General features: G+C 38.8%; 1 protein-coding gene across 4 annotated transcripts in view; it reads right to left on the reverse strand.

Annotated features, from left to right (window-relative positions):
* The window catches only part of ATP2B1 (ATPase plasma membrane Ca2+ transporting 1), a 129,633-nt gene that overhangs the window by 69,269 nt on the left and 41,933 nt on the right, over nucleotides 1–18,431 (reverse strand). For all 4 annotated transcript variants that reach the window (XM_049626068.1, XM_049626072.1, XM_049626070.1 and 1 more), the window contains exon 2: nucleotides 1,650–2,075. In XM_049626068.1, coding sequence (XP_049482025.1) covers nucleotides 1,650–1,857 — 208 coding nt within the window. In that variant the 5' untranslated portion in view covers nucleotides 1,858–2,075. The remainder of the gene's footprint in view (nucleotides 1–1,649; nucleotides 2,076–18,431) is intronic.

The following is an 18,431-nucleotide window of genomic DNA, read 5'->3' on the forward strand; positions in this document are numbered from 1 at the left end:
AACAGCAATTCAAATGTGTATATATATGTATTTTATAAATATATAGGGTTAAAGAAATTTTTAATGAAATTTAAAATTAAAAAAAATTTTAAAACAATTTTGGAAGTAACTTTTTGCTATTACTTTTAATTTTGTGACAGTATGGCATGACATAAGATGTTTCAAAAAAAAAAATATTCAAGAAAAACATTTCTGGGGGCACCTGGCTGGCTCAGTTGCAAGAGCATGAGACTCCTGATCTCAGGGTTCTGAGTTCAAGCCCCATGTTGGGTGTAGAGATTACTTAAAAATAAATAAATGGGGCGCCTGGGTGGCTCAGTCGGTTGAGCGTCCGACTTCAGCTCAGGTCACAATCTTGTGGTCCGTGAGTTCGAGCCCCGCGTCGGGCTCTGGGCCGGCCCAGAGCCTGGAGCCTGCTTCCGATTCTGTGTCTCCCTCTCTCTCTGACCCTCCCCCGTTCATGCTCTGTCTCTCTCTGTCTCAAAAATAAATAAATGTTAAAAAAAAATTAAAAAGTAAATAAATAAATAAATAAATAAATAAATAAACGAACTTAAAGAAAGAAAAACATTTTTGCATAATTTCCCTGGAACTGGCTTTGGAATGTGTACTAGTCTACTTTAACTTTTACATTAATAACTGCCCATCCTTACTAAAATAAAGTACAATCATCAACATTCAGCATATCTCTCTCCTTCGTTTGTAAACAGGAAATGCCTTTCTGAAACTTTCTAAACCTTAATTTTCTCTTCAACATGATGAATGTATAAAAGGTCATCTATCTCAAACCGTTTCAAAGACCATAATGCAATAAAGTCATAACTTTTCCTTTCTTGATTCTCAAGAAGAAACTTACTACAAATTGAGAATTATGAAAGCAAAGACTTCCTTGAAAGAGGCAAACTGAACATAATTCTAAGACTGAAAATTAGTTTTCATTAAAGAAAATGTCTGCTACGTAAAAAACTGGCATCTAATCTTTAGGATCTTCTGAACTAATTACTAAAGTTTAGGGTAAAAACAAATTGGTCAGCTACTGGCAGTGACAACTATTTTAAGCCACCTTATAAAATGAAAGATAAGTGAGGATTTATTTTCACTGAATCCCCTGGGTGGGTGGGTGGGGGTGGGGGGATTCCATCCTCTATAATTCCAGCAGAAAGGCAAACTTGTTATTGTAAACAAGCAGCAATAACATGCACACTAGTACAAGTATTTCCTCCCACCAACCTAAAATATATAAATTAGGTGCGCCTAGGTGGCTTAGTTGGTTAAGCAGTCAGACTTCAGCTCAGGTCATGATCTCACAGTTCGTGAGTTCGAGCCCCACATTGGGCTCTGTGCTGACAGCTCAGACCCTGGAGCCTAACTCAGAAACTGTGTCTCCCCCTCTCTCTCTGCCCCTCCCCCACTCGTGTTCTGTCGCTCTCAAAAATGAATAAACGTTAAAAAAATATATATATATAAATTAATTTGCAACATTATTTCTTGATCTAAAGTTCTGTTAATTGCACAATCTGATAACTGACTCATCTTAATGTCACTAAAATTATGATATAATCACACAATAACCAAGACAATATAAACATGTTTACAAATTTATAGTACTCTTCATACAAAGAACTAAAAACAAACATAACACAACTCACCTTCATTGGGAGATGTTTTCAACCTGCTGCAAATTCCATAGACATCTCCATAGCTTTCCTGTATTTTTCGTAATGCATCTGTAGACCTGAGCTCCATGAGAGCCCGCAGCTCCGCGAGCGTAATTCCAAAGTCTCCATCATGATTAGCTTCCTTCAAAGAGTTTTTTACTCCACTATATGCAACTGAGTTGTTTGCCATGTCGCCCATTACAAGTATTATTTATTCGGAGGAAAATGTTTCCCAAAAGACTCTAATTTTCACTTGATGTATTTCCAAGTTGAAAATTTTTTAAATATGAAAATCTTTCTTAAACCAAACACTCATTGTAGGACTTTCTAGAGCAGCATCAGCAGCATTTCCCAGAGAAGTATCTTGACCTTTGGCCCATGACTAGTTTCTTCATATCAATCATGAGATGTACATATCTGTAAGAAAATATTTAAAAGTTAATAAAATCTATCTTTTACAGCATTATGCATATAAGCATATTTTCTAAATGTCATCAGGTAACTAATGAAAAACATCATAAAAATATTTTTAACTGTGGTCTCATGTGTGTCAAGTTTTTGCATGACAAAAATCAAAGTATAACCACTAAATAAAATTGTATTTCAAGATATTAGATCCCATCGTTATTAAATGAAACTGCATTTCACATGACTGAATTTTATGTTTCCATTCAGTATTATGGTTATTAATAGTTATCATTAAGCACTTACATTCCAAGCACTATTTCTTTAAGTTCATTCCATTTAATCATCACAATGTAATCCCACGAGGTGTTATTAACTCCTTATTCTACTGAGAAGAGTAAGCCTCAGAGAATTTGAGGAGTTTCTGCACACCTAACAAATGCCTAAAACAGATGAGCTGTGATGTCTCCAACCCATGTTCCTTCTAATACACGGACCATTCTCTCCAAACCTTTCATACAAAATAGACCTTGAAAGGGCACAAAGCACAACAAACACCCCACTGTGCTTTCCTGCAATTTTCCTTGGCCACTCTGTGACACCACCATCTTTTGTCTTCCTAAAACTATCTTCCACCATGATTTGTCACATGTCACCATCTCCATTCTTCCCTTGACCCGCCATCCAAAGAAATGCTCTACCCATGAGTCACTCTTTATTATTACTCTGGTTTTTTTTGCTGGCCTTTAGTATTATCTAAAATTACCGTGCTTGTTTGTCAGGTTTGCCCATTAGTACATCCTGGGTATCGAGAACAGTGCCAGGCACATGGCAGACATTCAGTAAGTGTTTAAGCAATAAATGGATGCATTAGGGGGCACCTGGGTGGCTCAGCTGGTTAAGTGTCTCACTTTAGCTCAGGTCATGATCTCATAGTTTGTGAGTTCGGGCCCTGTGTCGGGCTGTGTGCTGACAGCTCAGAGCCTGGACCCTGCTTCAGATTCTGTGTCTTCCTCTCTCTCTGCTCCTCCCCAACTCACGCTCTCTCTCTCAAAAATAAACATTAAAAAAACTTAAAAAATAAATGGATGCATTACTTAAATTTTCCTCATAATAATTTCAAGTTCTCCTTGTACTCTAAACTACCCAAAGATGAGTGTTCAACTTTTAATCTCCATCCATGTCCTTTAATCACCTCAACCTTAACATGACCAACAATGCATTCATCTTATTCCCTAAATAGGTAACCCCCTTCCTCAGTCAACCATTATTCTAATCACCTGGGCTTGGAATCCTAAGTCATCTTTGATTCCATTCACTTCAGCTTCAATCAGTCACTGAGTTAATTCTTCCTTTGAAAAACCCGTTTTACATAACCTTTTTCTTTCTCATCATCAAGTCCCTCCTCCACAAATTATAATCACTACCCTGTAAGTTCTCTCTCATTCTAATATTCTTTTTATCCAACTGCATGCTCTTTGCTGCCACCTTTTTTTTTTTTTTTTTGAAAGTAGGCTTCATACCCAGTGCAGAGCCCAATGAGAAGCCCAATGCAGGGCTTGAACTCACAACTGTGAGATCAAGACCTGAGCTGAGATCAAGAGTCAGACACATAACTAAGCCACCCAGGTGCCCCAACTTCTACAGTTAGTTTTTGAAACAGTTTTCATGCCATTATATCTAAACTTACAGGGTGAAAATACAGCTCTACTGCTTATGCCTGTTTGGCACTCAAACCTAAGCTTTATTTTATCTATTCAGTCTCTCTCCCTCCCCAAGTACCCACTCTTCAATATTTAATAAATAAGATGTTCAGTGATTGGGAACTAGAAAAGATTACTGGCAAGCACAATTAATCTTCATTTATTAAGCTGTTATGAGAATGTTTGTAATGGTATGTGGTTCTCATAGTTCAATATGCATCCAGATGCCTGGGCCTCAACTCCACAGTTTAGATTCAGTAGGATTAGGGTAGGCTCCATCATTTGCCTTTTTTTTTTTTTTTTTTAAATATTTTTTAAAGTTTATTGTATTTATTTTGAGAGAGAGACAGAGAGACAGAGACAGAGAATCCCAGGCAGAGCTTGAACTCAGGAACTGTGAGATCATGACCTAAGCCGAAATCAAGAGTCGGATGCCTAACTGAGCCACACAGGTGTCCCTTCAACATTTGCCTTTCTAACAATTCCTAGGTGATACAGATGCTGTCAGTCCATGCAGCACACTGTGAGAACCAGTGGACAGGAGAATGGGTTAAAAACTTTGAAATTCATACCAGCTGGTTGAGGAAAATTGCCTTGCCTTGGGTTAAATGTGCAAGGATGTGATAGCTATAGATTCTATAAGACAAATTCTTTCATTGCCTGCTTCCTCCCACTTCACAAATCCTCCCTGTTTGCCCAATTATTACCAATTTTACTCATCTCCTAGGAAAAGTGGTTCCCTCCTACTCACACATCAATTATTATAATAACTCAACTCCAAAATCTAGAGAGGGTGGTTTTTTGATAATATCCCTGAGTTTCCAACCCAAATTTGCTGGCATCTGAATTATTATGCTAATCCTAAATAAATTATTATTTGTTCAAGAGATAAATTCCTAACGAAGTCTCTGTGTCGGAGGCATCTATGTCATCAGTCCTCTGGTTTCCTCCACAAAGAGGAATTTTCCTCAACAGTGGCTTCCTACCCCATCAATTACCACTGAGGTAAAACAAGCTGCCTGACAGATTTTCCAAAAGTAACTAGGCAGATGTGGTTTCTTCACCTTTCTGCCTTCTTTTGGAAGCCAGATGTCTGCAGAACTCATACACATCGGTCTGAGTTAGTAGGGTAGGGACAGACCCCCCGGTTAAAAAAAACCGACTACTGTTCAAAGTTGCTGGGGTGGGGTAAATAACTGTGCCTGTAGTTTGGGGTTCAACATTAGAGCTTCCCTGTTGTCACACAAAAAACAAATCCTCCATTTCAGCTTCTGTCAATATTAAAACTAATATTTTTACTCCTATGTGTCAGTCGTTGCCTTTGCTCTTGACAGAATGCAAAAACGGGAGAAATGAGTGTTAAAGGGTTCTGTTCCATTTCTCAACAATAAGGGGGCATATCAGAGCTAGGATCTGAATTTCTGTTTGTGACTCAAAAGCCATGCTCCCTTCCCTACAATGCCTCTACTTTAGGTCTTCACATTTATTAGATTCAAATAGAAATTGTCATAGGTCAAAAAACAGCCAAATGTACCAGTTTATATAATAAAATCAGAATTCAAGACACTACAGTGGGTATTTGTTATTTGCCAGCTCAGCATCCTTTCCCCCACTTTTCAGCAATAGTCCCACTTTTGTTTAGGGATCTGCCCTTCCCTGACTCTCAGTGTAGTCTCATGAGGTTCCATCCCACATCCAAACATTCCCCTGGCCATAATAACTGGTTCAGGAATGCTCATATGACCCAACAAAGGCCAAGAGGGCAAGGAGGCTTCTGCTGTGACTCTGGGGCAGAGACTTGTCTCTTCTTACTGAACTTAAATCTGACATGGCAAAAACCTCTGTGACTGGATCCAGAAGGGAAGGAAAGAGAGGGAGGAAAGGAGAGAGGAAAGGAATGTGCCTGTCAGTGCTGGATCACTTGAGCCCCTTGGTCAATCCATGTCTCAAATCTGTTCTATCCCTGGATTTTTTTAGTAATTTGTCAGTAAGTTCCCTACCGAGGTTGAATTTTCTATCACTCTGCAAACCACATAGCTTTGTTAAATACATGATTACCAATTATATCCAGTCCCCCTACTGTTTAAAGAAGTCCAGGCAAAAGCACCAAATGCAAAATGAGCCACTTTCCAAAAGAGGGCAATTTGTAACTACCTACAAGTTATATCATCAGGATGTTGTGTATTTCGGGATCTACTATAGCCTTCTCCACTATTTTCCTTTCTATACACTTTCATTCCTCCATTCACTGAACTAGCAGACAAAAGTGCTTAGAACAATAAAGTTTTTTTGTTTATTCACTACAAAATGACAAGAGGGGGCACACTATTTGAGATCGTGATACAACAGAAAGTAGATCTGTTTTGCTTTTCTGTGTTGTCTAAAAGATTCTGATCTTCCATTTGAAAAATTTACGAAGAAATCCTGTTATGTGGAAGCTGAGGCCCTAACAACGGGGATTTTTAAAGAAAACACACAGCTACTCTATGGGGGCCTACTGGCCTCCATAACCTATCCCTGATCCCCAGATGACCTCTCTAGCCAAATGACTATTGGTAGTCTTTGAGGGATTATGAAAAAAGACAGAGGTAGTTTAAGACTGGAGTTAGGCAAAAACAGTTACAGTCTTCAAAAAGCAGGATAAGATGGAATCCAAATGACACATGAGCTTTACTATGAATAAGCAGGGCCCTCAAAAGACCAAAACATGACTTGAGGTCCTAGCAATGAGTGGAGCTCATAATTAATCACTAATTGCAATTTCAATTCCTTCTTTCACAAGAACACTTAACTTACAGAGATCATGAAATGGTTGTATGGACGTTATCTAGACTCAACAATGAAAACCACAAAGACTGCATATCAGAAAAACTCAAAGAAAAACAGGCAAACAGTTAAGTAAATTGTGGGATGAAATATGAAGCTGGAGCTTCATTTCAGAGCTCTAAAAAGGATTATTATTATTATTATTATTATATTATATTATTACGTAGTAACATGAAATTCTTGCAGACCAAGTATAAAATATGTGCTCCTGAAGTGTATTAGAACAAAGATGGACAACCTGGAAGACATTACTGGGTTCCTCATTCCTGACTTCTAAACTATTGTTGGTGATTTACAAACACAGTATTTCTGTTTCTCCAGTCTATAGATGGCTTGAAGCTAGGTGAGCCAGCAAATGTTTGATGACAGAATCAGGATCCAGAAAGGGAGGAATGAGAAGATATATTTAATTGTTACAAAATGCACTAACTTGATGTTAGTTAACACGAGGTAAGTGCTTCCACTGGGCCCCAAAGCGAGTATGTTCTTAGGCAGCAATGACAGGACTCTAACATCAATAAAGTTAGGAAACAGACTTATTCTGCTTTGCCTTGGACATACACACCAATAATATTACTGGCTCATCTATAAAATATAGATACAAAAACAGTACCCATCTCTTTAAATGTGTTAATATATGGAAAACTATTTGAACTTAGCCTGGAACACAGTTAATGGTAAACACGTTAGCTATTTTTATTGTTAAGAATGTTTGCAGATATATTCTACAGAGAATATCCCCGCTCTCCTCAAATGAGAAGGGCTGCTGAGCCATTTCAGATGAGGAATGTTTGAAGGAATAAGATTTCTAAACCTAAAGGAAAAGATTCTATTTTTTTAATTAAAAAAATTTTTTTAAACATTTATTCATTTTTGAGAGACAGAGACAGTGTGAGAGGGGGAGGGGCAGAGAGAGGGAGACACAGAATCTGAAGCAGGCTCCAGGCTCCGAGCTGTCAGCACAGAGCCTGATGCGGGGCTCGAACCCACGAACCGTGAGATCATGACCTGAGCCAAAGTTGGACACTTAACCAACTGAGTCACCAAGGAGCCCCAGGAAAAGAGGATTCTGATGATAGTCCAATATAGAAGAAACTCTGTTATACAGATAAAACATATGGTGACTCAATGTATCAAAAAGACTGATGAATGACAGAAAGAGAGGCACCAACTTTTATTTGTATTATACATAACAGGCCCACTAGACTTTGCACTGGTATGGTGTATGAACAATAATACTAATCATAAACAATCTTTAATAATAAAGAGAACACTGAAGAGTCAAGAAACTAGTGCATTTAAGAAATGGAGGAAACTTAGTCTAGGGGATGAACGACCTCTGATGGCAAACTTCAAACATTTGAAATTTTATAGTGTAGAAAGTGACTAGATATATGTTGTGGAGTACTGGAGAACAAAACTAGAATGTAAACAGAGTAAGCTACAGACGAGTAGTTTTTGGCTACACAAGGCAGAACTCTTGTAACAAGTTATCCAAAACTGGAATAGGTCTATAACAGTTAATTTTACGGCAACTTGACTGGATCACAGGGCGCTCCGATATCTGGTTAAACATTACTTCTGTGTGTACCTACGAGGGTGTTTCTGAATGAGATTAGCATTTGAATAGGCAGACTAAATAAAGCAGACTGCCCTCCCCAGGGTGGGTGGGCATCCCAATTCAGACAGGGCCTGAAATAGAACACAACTTGAAGAGGGACTTCGGAACACCTCTCAGCCTTCGTGCTCTGGCTGAGACATCCATCTCCCACCCTCAGACAGAAAATTACACCACTGGCTTTCCAGGGTCTTTGGTTTGAAGAAGGCAGATTGTGGGACTTCTCAGCCTCCATAAATGCCTGAGAAAATTCCTCATAATAAATCACTCTACATATATATTTCCAATTGGTTCTGTTTCTCTGGAGGACCCTAGTAAAGGGCCCCTAGGTCAGTGAGAACTCTCTCAGAGGCCTGGCGTTGATCAAGCAAGATACTAAAAGAATGTACGGTTAGAGTGCTCAATACCTAAAGACAGCCCATGCCCTTTTTGTGACAACTCTAATCTTTAAAATTCCAATCCTATTTTAATTTTTAAAAATGTTTTGAGAGAAAGCACACACACACACACACACACACACACACACTCTCTCTCTCTCTCTCTCTCTCTCTCTCTCTCACACACACACGTATGCACAAGCAGGGGAAGGGCAGAAAGAAAGAGGGAGAGAGAGAATCTCAAGCAGGGTTTGCACTGTCAGCACAGAGCCCTACACGGGGCTTGAACCGTGAGATCACGACTCGAGCAGAAATCAAGAGTTGGACGCTTAACAGAATGAGCCACCCAGGTGCCCCTGAAACGCCATTCCTATTTTAAAAGGTAACTCCACTGGTCTAATGCACTGAGCATGTTCTATACACATACACAACTGACTTCCTGTCAGCATCCCATTCTCCACTGACTCTGTTCAGCTTTTAAAAATCAAGACTCCATTTATGCAAGATTACTTCAAAGACAACAAACCCCAGACAAAAAAAGTATTCTTTCTTGTACATGATGTATGAAAGATCATGTACATACATTCAAATTAGATTTGGATATCTAATTTGAATATCTATCTGCTAATTGTGGTCATAAGCTTAGAAAAGTCATTTGATTAATTTCAATTCCAAATTTAAACAAATTGGTTATAAATCAAAAGTAATTTGTTAGAAGCCAATCCTTTTGTTTAAACTTTCATTAGTCTCTTTAAATGTCCACTGAATCAACTACAGATTCTCAAGTAATCTTGATTTTTTTATATCACCCCAAATTCAGAATGAAATTTCAAAACATAAATATTTGTACTCCTCAATCTTACTCTTCAATTTTCTAATACTTGTAGATTTTGTAACTATTCAGCACATGAAGTTACTTTTGATTTCATATACTCTTTCCCCAAAATATTCAGTTTTCTTAAGGTATCTACACTGAAACAGCTCAATAAATGTCTTTGGGATATGCTGAAATAACTTAAGGGTTTAGGTCAAATTTCTATTTCCTAGCTCTAGCTCTAATATATGTCTCATTAAATTTTTAAAAGTACAAAATTAGTATCCACAAAGGTTTTTAATCTATGACTGGCTTTATAGGAACACAAATTATGGATCTGAGGCTTAAAAAAAAAAAAAAGCTGGGGGTGTCTGGGTAGCTCAGTCAGTTAAGCACCGACTGATGATTTCACTTAAGATCATGATCGCGCAGTTGTGGGATCCAGTCCCAGTAGGGCTTTGTGCTGACAGCGTGGAGCCTGCTTGGGATTCTCTCTCTCCCTCTCTGCCTCTCTCTCATTCTCTCACTCTTAAAATAAACATTTAAAATAAATAAAAATGGTTTAAAAGTTGAAGCTAAAGATAGATTTTCGCTCATTTAATAAGAGAATAATTGTTTAAAAGTTTCTAAGTCAAAATAAAATACTAACCACAAACAAATTTTAAAAGGCCATCATTCTGTTAAAAAAAAAAATGGTTACAAAGGAATCATAGAATTTAATAGCTGAAAGGGATGTTGATCAAATCCAATTGCTCATTTTATACCCGTAGAAACCAAACACACCCATAATCTTCTACTTCCAAAAAGAATAAAAATGCTTATAATAAAAGCAAGCAAGCATTGAATACTCACAAAATCATTTAAAGAAAAAAAAAAGAGTGAATGACCAAAATTAAATCACAGGATAAATCATAACAATGTACAGGTTGTAAAGAGGCTACTCCACGGAAATAGCTGGCATTTATTGTGCTTCAAAGTGGATACTGACACCCTAGCTGTTAGACACAACATTTGACTGACAAAAAGCTAAAAAATTGCTTTTGACTGCAGTCTTTCAAAAAGAATACTCACGAATCTTCATTTTCTTAAGTTTCTTTTTTTCTTTTAACATAAAAATTAATCCATCCTCCTTTGTAGACAAGTAGTTGTGAGAAGAGGGATAACCAGGTTTGATAGCTGTTTCTCACTGTGTCTGCTATTGGTGTTTTCTTGTCAGTGCTAGCTCACCAATGAAGAAATCCAGCCTGGCCCGCACCGCTCCATTAGATAATAGGAGTGATCTTGTGTCCTAGGGACAACCTAAAACTTGCCACTTTGAATGCCCCTCTGGAAGGCTGGATAGTAGGACTACTATATAACTAAGTGTAAATTTAGACCCATTATACTTAAATTTATATAAAGGCAAAAACCCTGCCTTTTTCATCTTTAATCTCCCATATCTTACCAAGAGGTACCTATGATCATTCAAAATATAGTCACTTTGCAGGGGAAAAAACAAAAAACAAAAGAAAAGCTTATACCTGATTCACATCCTACAAATACAAAGTCCTCCAACAATTAAAACAATTTTTAAGAAGAAATGGTAAAAATGTGCTGTAAATTGAAATAATGTGTAATATCAGATTAATGGTAGAAAGAAGATGCTTTATCCATAAGATGCATATCAAAGAGCAGAAACTTCAAGATCAAGAATGGTCACGTTTCTTTTACAGTTTTGTTATGCTCAGAGTGTTTTAATGAAATAACGTGAGCATAACAAAACTGTAGGGACCAAGGACCAACTGTAAGAACCAAGGGATAACTCAATTTTAATATTCTTTGAACTCACACTTTTCATTTTTTAAGGCTCAAAAGAAAGCACACACACTGCATGAAGGAACATAAAGACTATAAAGCTTGTTTAGAAAAGTAATTTATCTCAGGTGAGTAAAGAATGATACATATAAACAAGATTAAATTTACCAAACATGATTTCAGTTTTATAGAACTGATAAAAGCAGAAAATAAACATTGTCTACAATGTCTGATTTATTGGCCTCACAGGATTCATAAATACCATCACTGTGTCTGAGTTGACTAAAATTAGTCTCACTCCCCTCAGTAAATTACTTACCATCTACTAGACTCTTCCAGAGGCAGAGACTAAGTACAATACTTTGAAGGGCAAGTTACAGCTGCTGTCAGTGATAAATTCAGCAGGACCACTTTTGCAAATCTCTCAGGGTGGGCAACAAGTAGATTAGAATAGAGGAGGCACTAATTTGTTCTTCTCTTATAGCTTTTATTGCACAGCTGCAATGATTTGTTTACCTCTCTGTCTTCCCCAATGAACTGGGAACTCAAGGCAGGATTTGTGGCATTTAATCTTAACCCCCAGCACTGTCTGGAATACTATAGATGCTCCATATTTATTGAATAGAAATGTTCCTGTTTGAAACTTAAGCTAAAAATCAATTTGGAAAACTGGTTTTACAACTGTAAACAAAGACATTTTAAATAGAGCAAAAGAAAACCTCATAACCCTGTGTTTAAAATAATATGCGAGGCACATAGGGAGTTAAGAGTAGGTCATAGTATTCAAGGAATATTCACGCCACCTTGATATATAAGATATACAAGCTTAACTTTCCTTTAAATCCTTTCACATAATATTAAAAAGTACTTAAGATTTTCAAATGAACTATACAATGACTGCTACATAACAATGGTTTTTAACCAGGGTCCCATATCCTTGAGGCTATGAAAAGTAATAATGCTGAGTTTCAATATTTCATAAACCCTGGAGTAACTGATACATTTACTTGAGAAATCATTTGTTAGGATTACCCATACTAAATTAAAATTATACCAAATCAATATGGTAGTAAGGTTAGCAACTAGTTCTAAATAATACATAAAAATCTCACCCAGTTGGGGCCAATGGATAACAAAATCCTGAACTCCATACCGAACGTCATCTTTTCTGAAATTTGCTATTTCTACTTCATCTCCAATGCACAGATCAACCCATTCCAGGTTAGCTGCTTCTGTGCTACATCAAAACTACTCTTCGAGGTGACCACTGACTCCTCTTGTTCTAAATCTAAAGGGCATATTTAGTCCTTCTTATCTAACCTACTGACAACCTTTGCCACTGCTAACCACTCCCTCACTCCTGAAATGTTCCGTTGCCTTAATTTCTCTGATGCTCCATTTCTGTTCCCACCACACTGCCATCTCTGGCTGCTTGTTTTCGTTTTCCACTGCTTGTTCCTATTCTTGAACAATTGTCAAGGGAGTCAGTGGGGAGGGGTTGGGTGGCACTGTAAGCCTGACCACAATTGCTTTCATCTGTTTTTAGTGAGAGCATGAGATCAGTTTATAGATAATAGTTAAAATTTATTTGCATGTGCATTTACAAGGTTTATTTTTTTTCTGTCTCTCTCATATTTGGAACCTCACAATTCAATTAAAATGATAAAACCACACTATAACCTTCTGGCTCAAAGTGTGAATAAAATCACCTCGTTTCCTTTTCCTAGCCTGAAACACAGCTCCTATTCCCCACAGCCTTTAGTTTATAAAGAAATATGTCAGCCCAAAGAAGAGATTCTATAAATTGATGATTCATCCCCCCTCCCCAGGGCTGTAAGACAACTACTCTTGCTTTTGATGGCACAGATTGTTTATGCCAACAAAGTACTTAATTAAGCAGAGTATGTGATAAAATTTTAATGTGAATGATCCCAAACACAGATATCTTGAAGATCACTATAGGTATTTTTGCTTTATGGTCAAGTCAGCTGGAATCCTCTTATTCCAAACACTGATGATATACCCCCCATCTCTTAAAAAGTTGTTCTAATTTGCAATACTGATGATACCCATATATCTTAAAAGGCTGTTCTAATTTTGCAAGGTTGTACTTGATATAGTCAAAAAACACAATCCTTCTGAATGTACCACAGCTTGGTCACACACTGGATTATTAAAAGCATTTATATACTAATTCTACATATTTCAGATCAGTCATTCTCAAACTTCAGCATGCATCATAACCACATGAAGGGCTCCTTAAAAGAGGATCACTGGACCCCACCTGCACAGTTTCAATTCACTAGTAGATCTGGGGTAAGGAGCAAGAATTTACATTTCTAACAGCTTCTCAGGCGAAGGTGATGCCGATGCTGCCTGCTACTGATCTCTGGAGAGGCACTATTGTAGATCACTGTGCCCTGAACTTCGAATGTTGGATTATCACCTTAGTCCAAAATTCCCTGACGATAATATAAGCAAATTACTCATGGTTCCTCATTATGCGATTCTCAATTTGCATGAATAATTGAAAGCAGATCATTTCTAAAAATATTCTGTGAGCTGTTATTTTAAATTGCCTTGATTTTAATACCAAGTATATTGATATACAAACACTGAAAATAATTTTTCATTCAAAGAAATAGAGACTCATACTGTTTCATTTGAACAAATGTAAAATGACTTTAAACACCTAGAAGTATTAAATTTTAAGGAATTTAACAGAGAACTATAATTTAGATACCTACCTTCTCCTGCTGTTCCCCCAAATAAACTAGACTTTGTTTTGTCCTATTCTATTGTTCTATCTAGGCACTTCAGGAACTCTCATCCTAAGAGGAACAGTTTGCTAGTAAAAGGTAAGCCTTCGAAAAGCTCAAAATTAAGGAAAGTTAATTTTATATAATCCTGTACAGCTTACCACCAAATGTAAGAACATATTATATCTCTAGTTATACATGAGAACGAAATGTTCTATCACTTTCTAGTTTCACTGGTTTTGAGAATTTGAACTATAGTCAAGGAAGAGATTTCTAAATTAAAACACTGTTTTTCCCCCTTCTGTTCAGGAGCAAGAAGGCAATATGAACACTTGAATGTCACACCAGCTGCTCCATCAGCCTACTCAGTCCTTACGAGCTTCTATCCTGTCAGTTCACAAGAACCTACACTTAAATGCTTAAGGAAACAGGATGCTCATTATGTCACGAACAAGCTCACAAAAATAAAGTTGGCAATATTTAGGGAGGCAGAACTCTTATCTGTAAATTTAACATGAGCTTTCTGTTTTCTTAATTAAAAACTGTAAATTTCAAGGAGTTTTAATCCCAATATTTAAACAACTGAATGCAGAAATAAGGAGAGACAACACTTTCCCATTTCTTTATCTTCTTTTTCTTTATTTACACGGTTTGACGGCTGGTGGTTTTTTGCAATTTCCAGCTGTAGTTACTAAAGAACAGCACAGTAAATCAATACCCACTTTTGCAACACATTCAAAGACTCTGGCTGAAAAATAAGGTAAGCGGTATTTTAAGAGGATGTTAGGCAAGAATCTGTCTTAGAGTTAATTCACCAAAGTGCAAAGAATAATGGAAAGCAGGGGATGTGTTGAACCATAACCACTCCATCCTACCTTGCTGATGATCCTTCAAACTGGTTTCACACTTCCTGACCTTCATTCCAAGGCTTTGATTTGTACTCTGACTGCTATTCAAGGGTAGAGCCACACATGAAAAGTCATCTTCATGTGGACAGTTTTATTTTCAGGACTTCTCCAAAACAACTGATCTCTACTCTCCTCATTTACATGGAACCTCCTGTACACATTCTGGCCTCCATGCTCAAAGGCAGTCAAGACCTCTTCTGATCATACCTGCTTCCCTAAAAAAGTCAACTTCCCAATAGCCAGGGACTCCAGTGTTGCTCTCCTGTCTCACTTGCTCTTGTATTCTCCCGCTACACCCATCCGGCTCATTAGCTACCCCTGAATAGATATACCGTCTGGCTGAGCAATGCTGGTTACAACTTTTAAAACTGAGTTCTCAGGTCCACTGGAGACGTATTTTTCTCTGTTGTATATGATCCACTGACACATATGTCTCCCTAGCATGTTCCTCTTTCTATTCCAAGTCTCCCAAATCACTCCAGCTCTTGTCTCTATGCAGGCTACGAGAAGTCTACTCCAACACTTTACTTCCTTGATTGTCATTGCAAGCCACTGCCACCACTTCACACAGATTCCTTCACTTAGCTTAACCAATATTCAGATGCATTCTACCACACGGAAGACTGTTCCCTCCTCACCCCCCAACCCCTATCCCCAAATAAGCCTCTCCTGGATTCTGTTAATCAAACAAGTTGTCCTTCCCCACTCCACCTTCTTACCACACCTCTTTATAAGATCTATCCTTATCCTTCTCACCGTGAACCCTGGCAAACTGGGTCCATCCTCACATTCCTGAGCTGGCTGCCTGTGGTAAGATTTGATCTCTGGCTTTCTCTCAGTCTTCATCTTCCTATACACCTTTGTGTCATTTGACAGTACTCTTCCCTCTTGTCCATTCTGTTGCTTACTTTGTTCTTCCTGGCACTTCAGAAATCCTCCTCAACCCACATTCCTTGGCTTTGTTTTTGTTTTCCTAAGATGGCTAGATGGAAGACTGGTCTTTCTTGGGCAGAAAATTTAGGGCAGATCTCATCTGCTTCTGGCTCAAGTCTGGCCATTAGGCCAGTGCTATCAGATGGGGCCACAATGGTGGGCTGATGTCTTAGGATGCAGGAGGCTCAAGCCACGGCAATTTGGAAGAGACAACTCCTCCCTGGGACCTGTCTTATATGACAAGGCCAAGGGCAGGGCGCTCACTGTGCCACAGAGGTTCATCTAGCCCACTGCCTGTGACATCCTCACTTATTAACCTGCCTGTTGTCTCACCAGGAGGGGACTCCTCCTGGCAGGAACTGGGTGAGGACTTTTTACTTTGGGATGTTCAGTGCCCCAAACAGAGCCTGGCATGGACAACACACCCAGTGAATGACTGTAGACCAGAACTACACCAAAGTTGGGTGTGAAATTCTCAGAGACTGTAGTTAGTTGAGATGTTGAGAAGGAAGAAAAAGGCTGTTCTTGCTGCCATAACCAAATACCACAGACTGGCTGGCTTAAGCAACAGAAATTTATTTTTTTTTCTTTAATATTTATTTAAGCAATCTCTACACCCAATGTGGGACTCGAACTCACAACCCCAAGATCAAGAGTCACACTCCTTTGGACTGAGCCAATCAGGCATCCCCAGAAATTGATTTCTCGCAGTTCTAGAGCCTACGAAGTCCAAGATCAAGGTGCCAGCAATTTGGTTGCTGGTGGAGAACCAATCCTCTTCCTGGCTGTGGACAGCTGTTTTCTTGCTATGTTCTCAACAGTGTCTTCTGAGCCTCAGTACAGGACTGGGCTCACTTTTAGGGGCTTGTCTTGCTGTGACTTGCTGGGATAGGGCGGGAGGGAGGGGGGCTGTACATCACCTCTCTGTGCCTCAGTTTCCTGTCCTCTCTTTTTATTCCTTCTTGTTGTGCCTTGATCTTTCTCTCTGCTGAAATGGGAGTGCTCTGGTCCTTCTGGATTCTGGAATGAAGGTCAGCTGGGGGCCCACACCTACCTTGGGTGGTTAGGGGAGGAGCTGCACGTGACCAAAGACCAGATTCTCTCACTTTTCAGGGGGAGTTTTCTGACTGTGGGTGCAGCATGGGCAGAGACTCCCCTGGCTCTCCTGGTGGGGTCAGGGGCTAGGCTCCCCACTAAGCTGGGGGGTCCTGTGCCAGTGTCAGTCCATTGCTCTGACACTAAGGTCCTGTTCCCAGGTGTCCCTCCTTGGCTTTTTTAATCACTACTATACTCTAAGTGAGGTTATCATGCAGGGATCCATGTGCAGACCTCTTTTCCCTCGTGGCAGCTGATACCACAGCATGACCCACATCTAAGGTCTTGATCAAGCTCCAGGGCCATGTTTTCAACTGTTAACACACAACTCCATTTGAATATCTTACAGCACAAACTCAACCATCAATATTAAACTTATCACAGTCACTCCTAAACCTGTTGTTGTTCTCTGAAGTTCCTATCAGTCCCAAATATGTCAGTAAGCCCTATGTCCAACGCTCCTTCTTCAAGGAGTTTACAGACTAAATGAGGGATAAAGACAAGTATACAAGCAAGTCCAATTAAGTGTTAGAGAGCTCATCATAAAAAAAAGTGGTGAACGCACAAAGGATAAAGTGTTAAATGAATATGTGGCTTCAAGAAAGGCTTCACTGTCTAGGACACATCTAAACTGAGGCAGACTGGGGCCTGAGTGGGAAGGAGATCAAAACACAGAGATGTGTCTGATAGCTGATATAACTGAGCACAGGACAACAAGGAGGCAGCAAAAGTGAGTGCTGATACTGTGATTAAAAAAAACAGTATCAGGGTGCCTGGGTGGCTCAGTTCGTTGAGCGTCTGACTTTGGCTGACTTTGAATCAGGTCATGATTCACGGGTTCATGAGTTCAAGCCCTCCATCGGACTCACTGCTATCAGTGCAGAACCCACTTCGGATCCTCTGTCCCCCCCCCCCCTCAAAAATAAATAGACATATATTAAAAAAAATCTATTTTGTACCTCTGGAGGGCTTCTTGAAATTCAATCTTCTTTCCTCAAATACAATGTAAGCTTCTTGAGGACAGGAGCCACAATCTGTGCTTTTTTTATAGCTCTTACAGAAGTGAGTAATAAATTACTTAAAAGTTCACTTGTATAAAAATGGATAACAGTAAAGCTGACATTGTGAAAAGATAAATGTAATTAAAGTCCTCAAGTTCCTCTAACAGAAAACAGAAATAAAGTCAACAGGCACACACATAAAAAGAAAATAACTGAAACTTCAGGTTAATATAGCACTGAGAGGGGGGAAACACAGTTTTCAGAAGGTCCTGACTTCCTAATTCTTTCTGATAACTTTTGAATACACATGATTTAAATCACCTCATAAAACTAATGAGAGATATGCATCATCTTTTGAGTCGGTCAGAACACGTTTGATTTCCTTTCGTAGCAATCACGGCAAATAAAACGAAGGGACGAGGGAGGGAGAGATCAGAAGGAAGTACTTTCAAGGCAGTGACAGATCCCGGGCACCTTGCAGCCTGTGAGCATCTTCCTTCTGCAGAGCTCTTCAACAGAGGACGTGTGGATGGGGACAGC

This window comes from Panthera uncia, chromosome B4 (assembly GCF_023721935.1).
Source record: "Panthera uncia isolate 11264 chromosome B4, Puncia_PCG_1.0, whole genome shotgun sequence".
NCBI classification, from domain to species: Eukaryota; Metazoa; Chordata; class Mammalia; order Carnivora; family Felidae; genus Panthera; species Panthera uncia.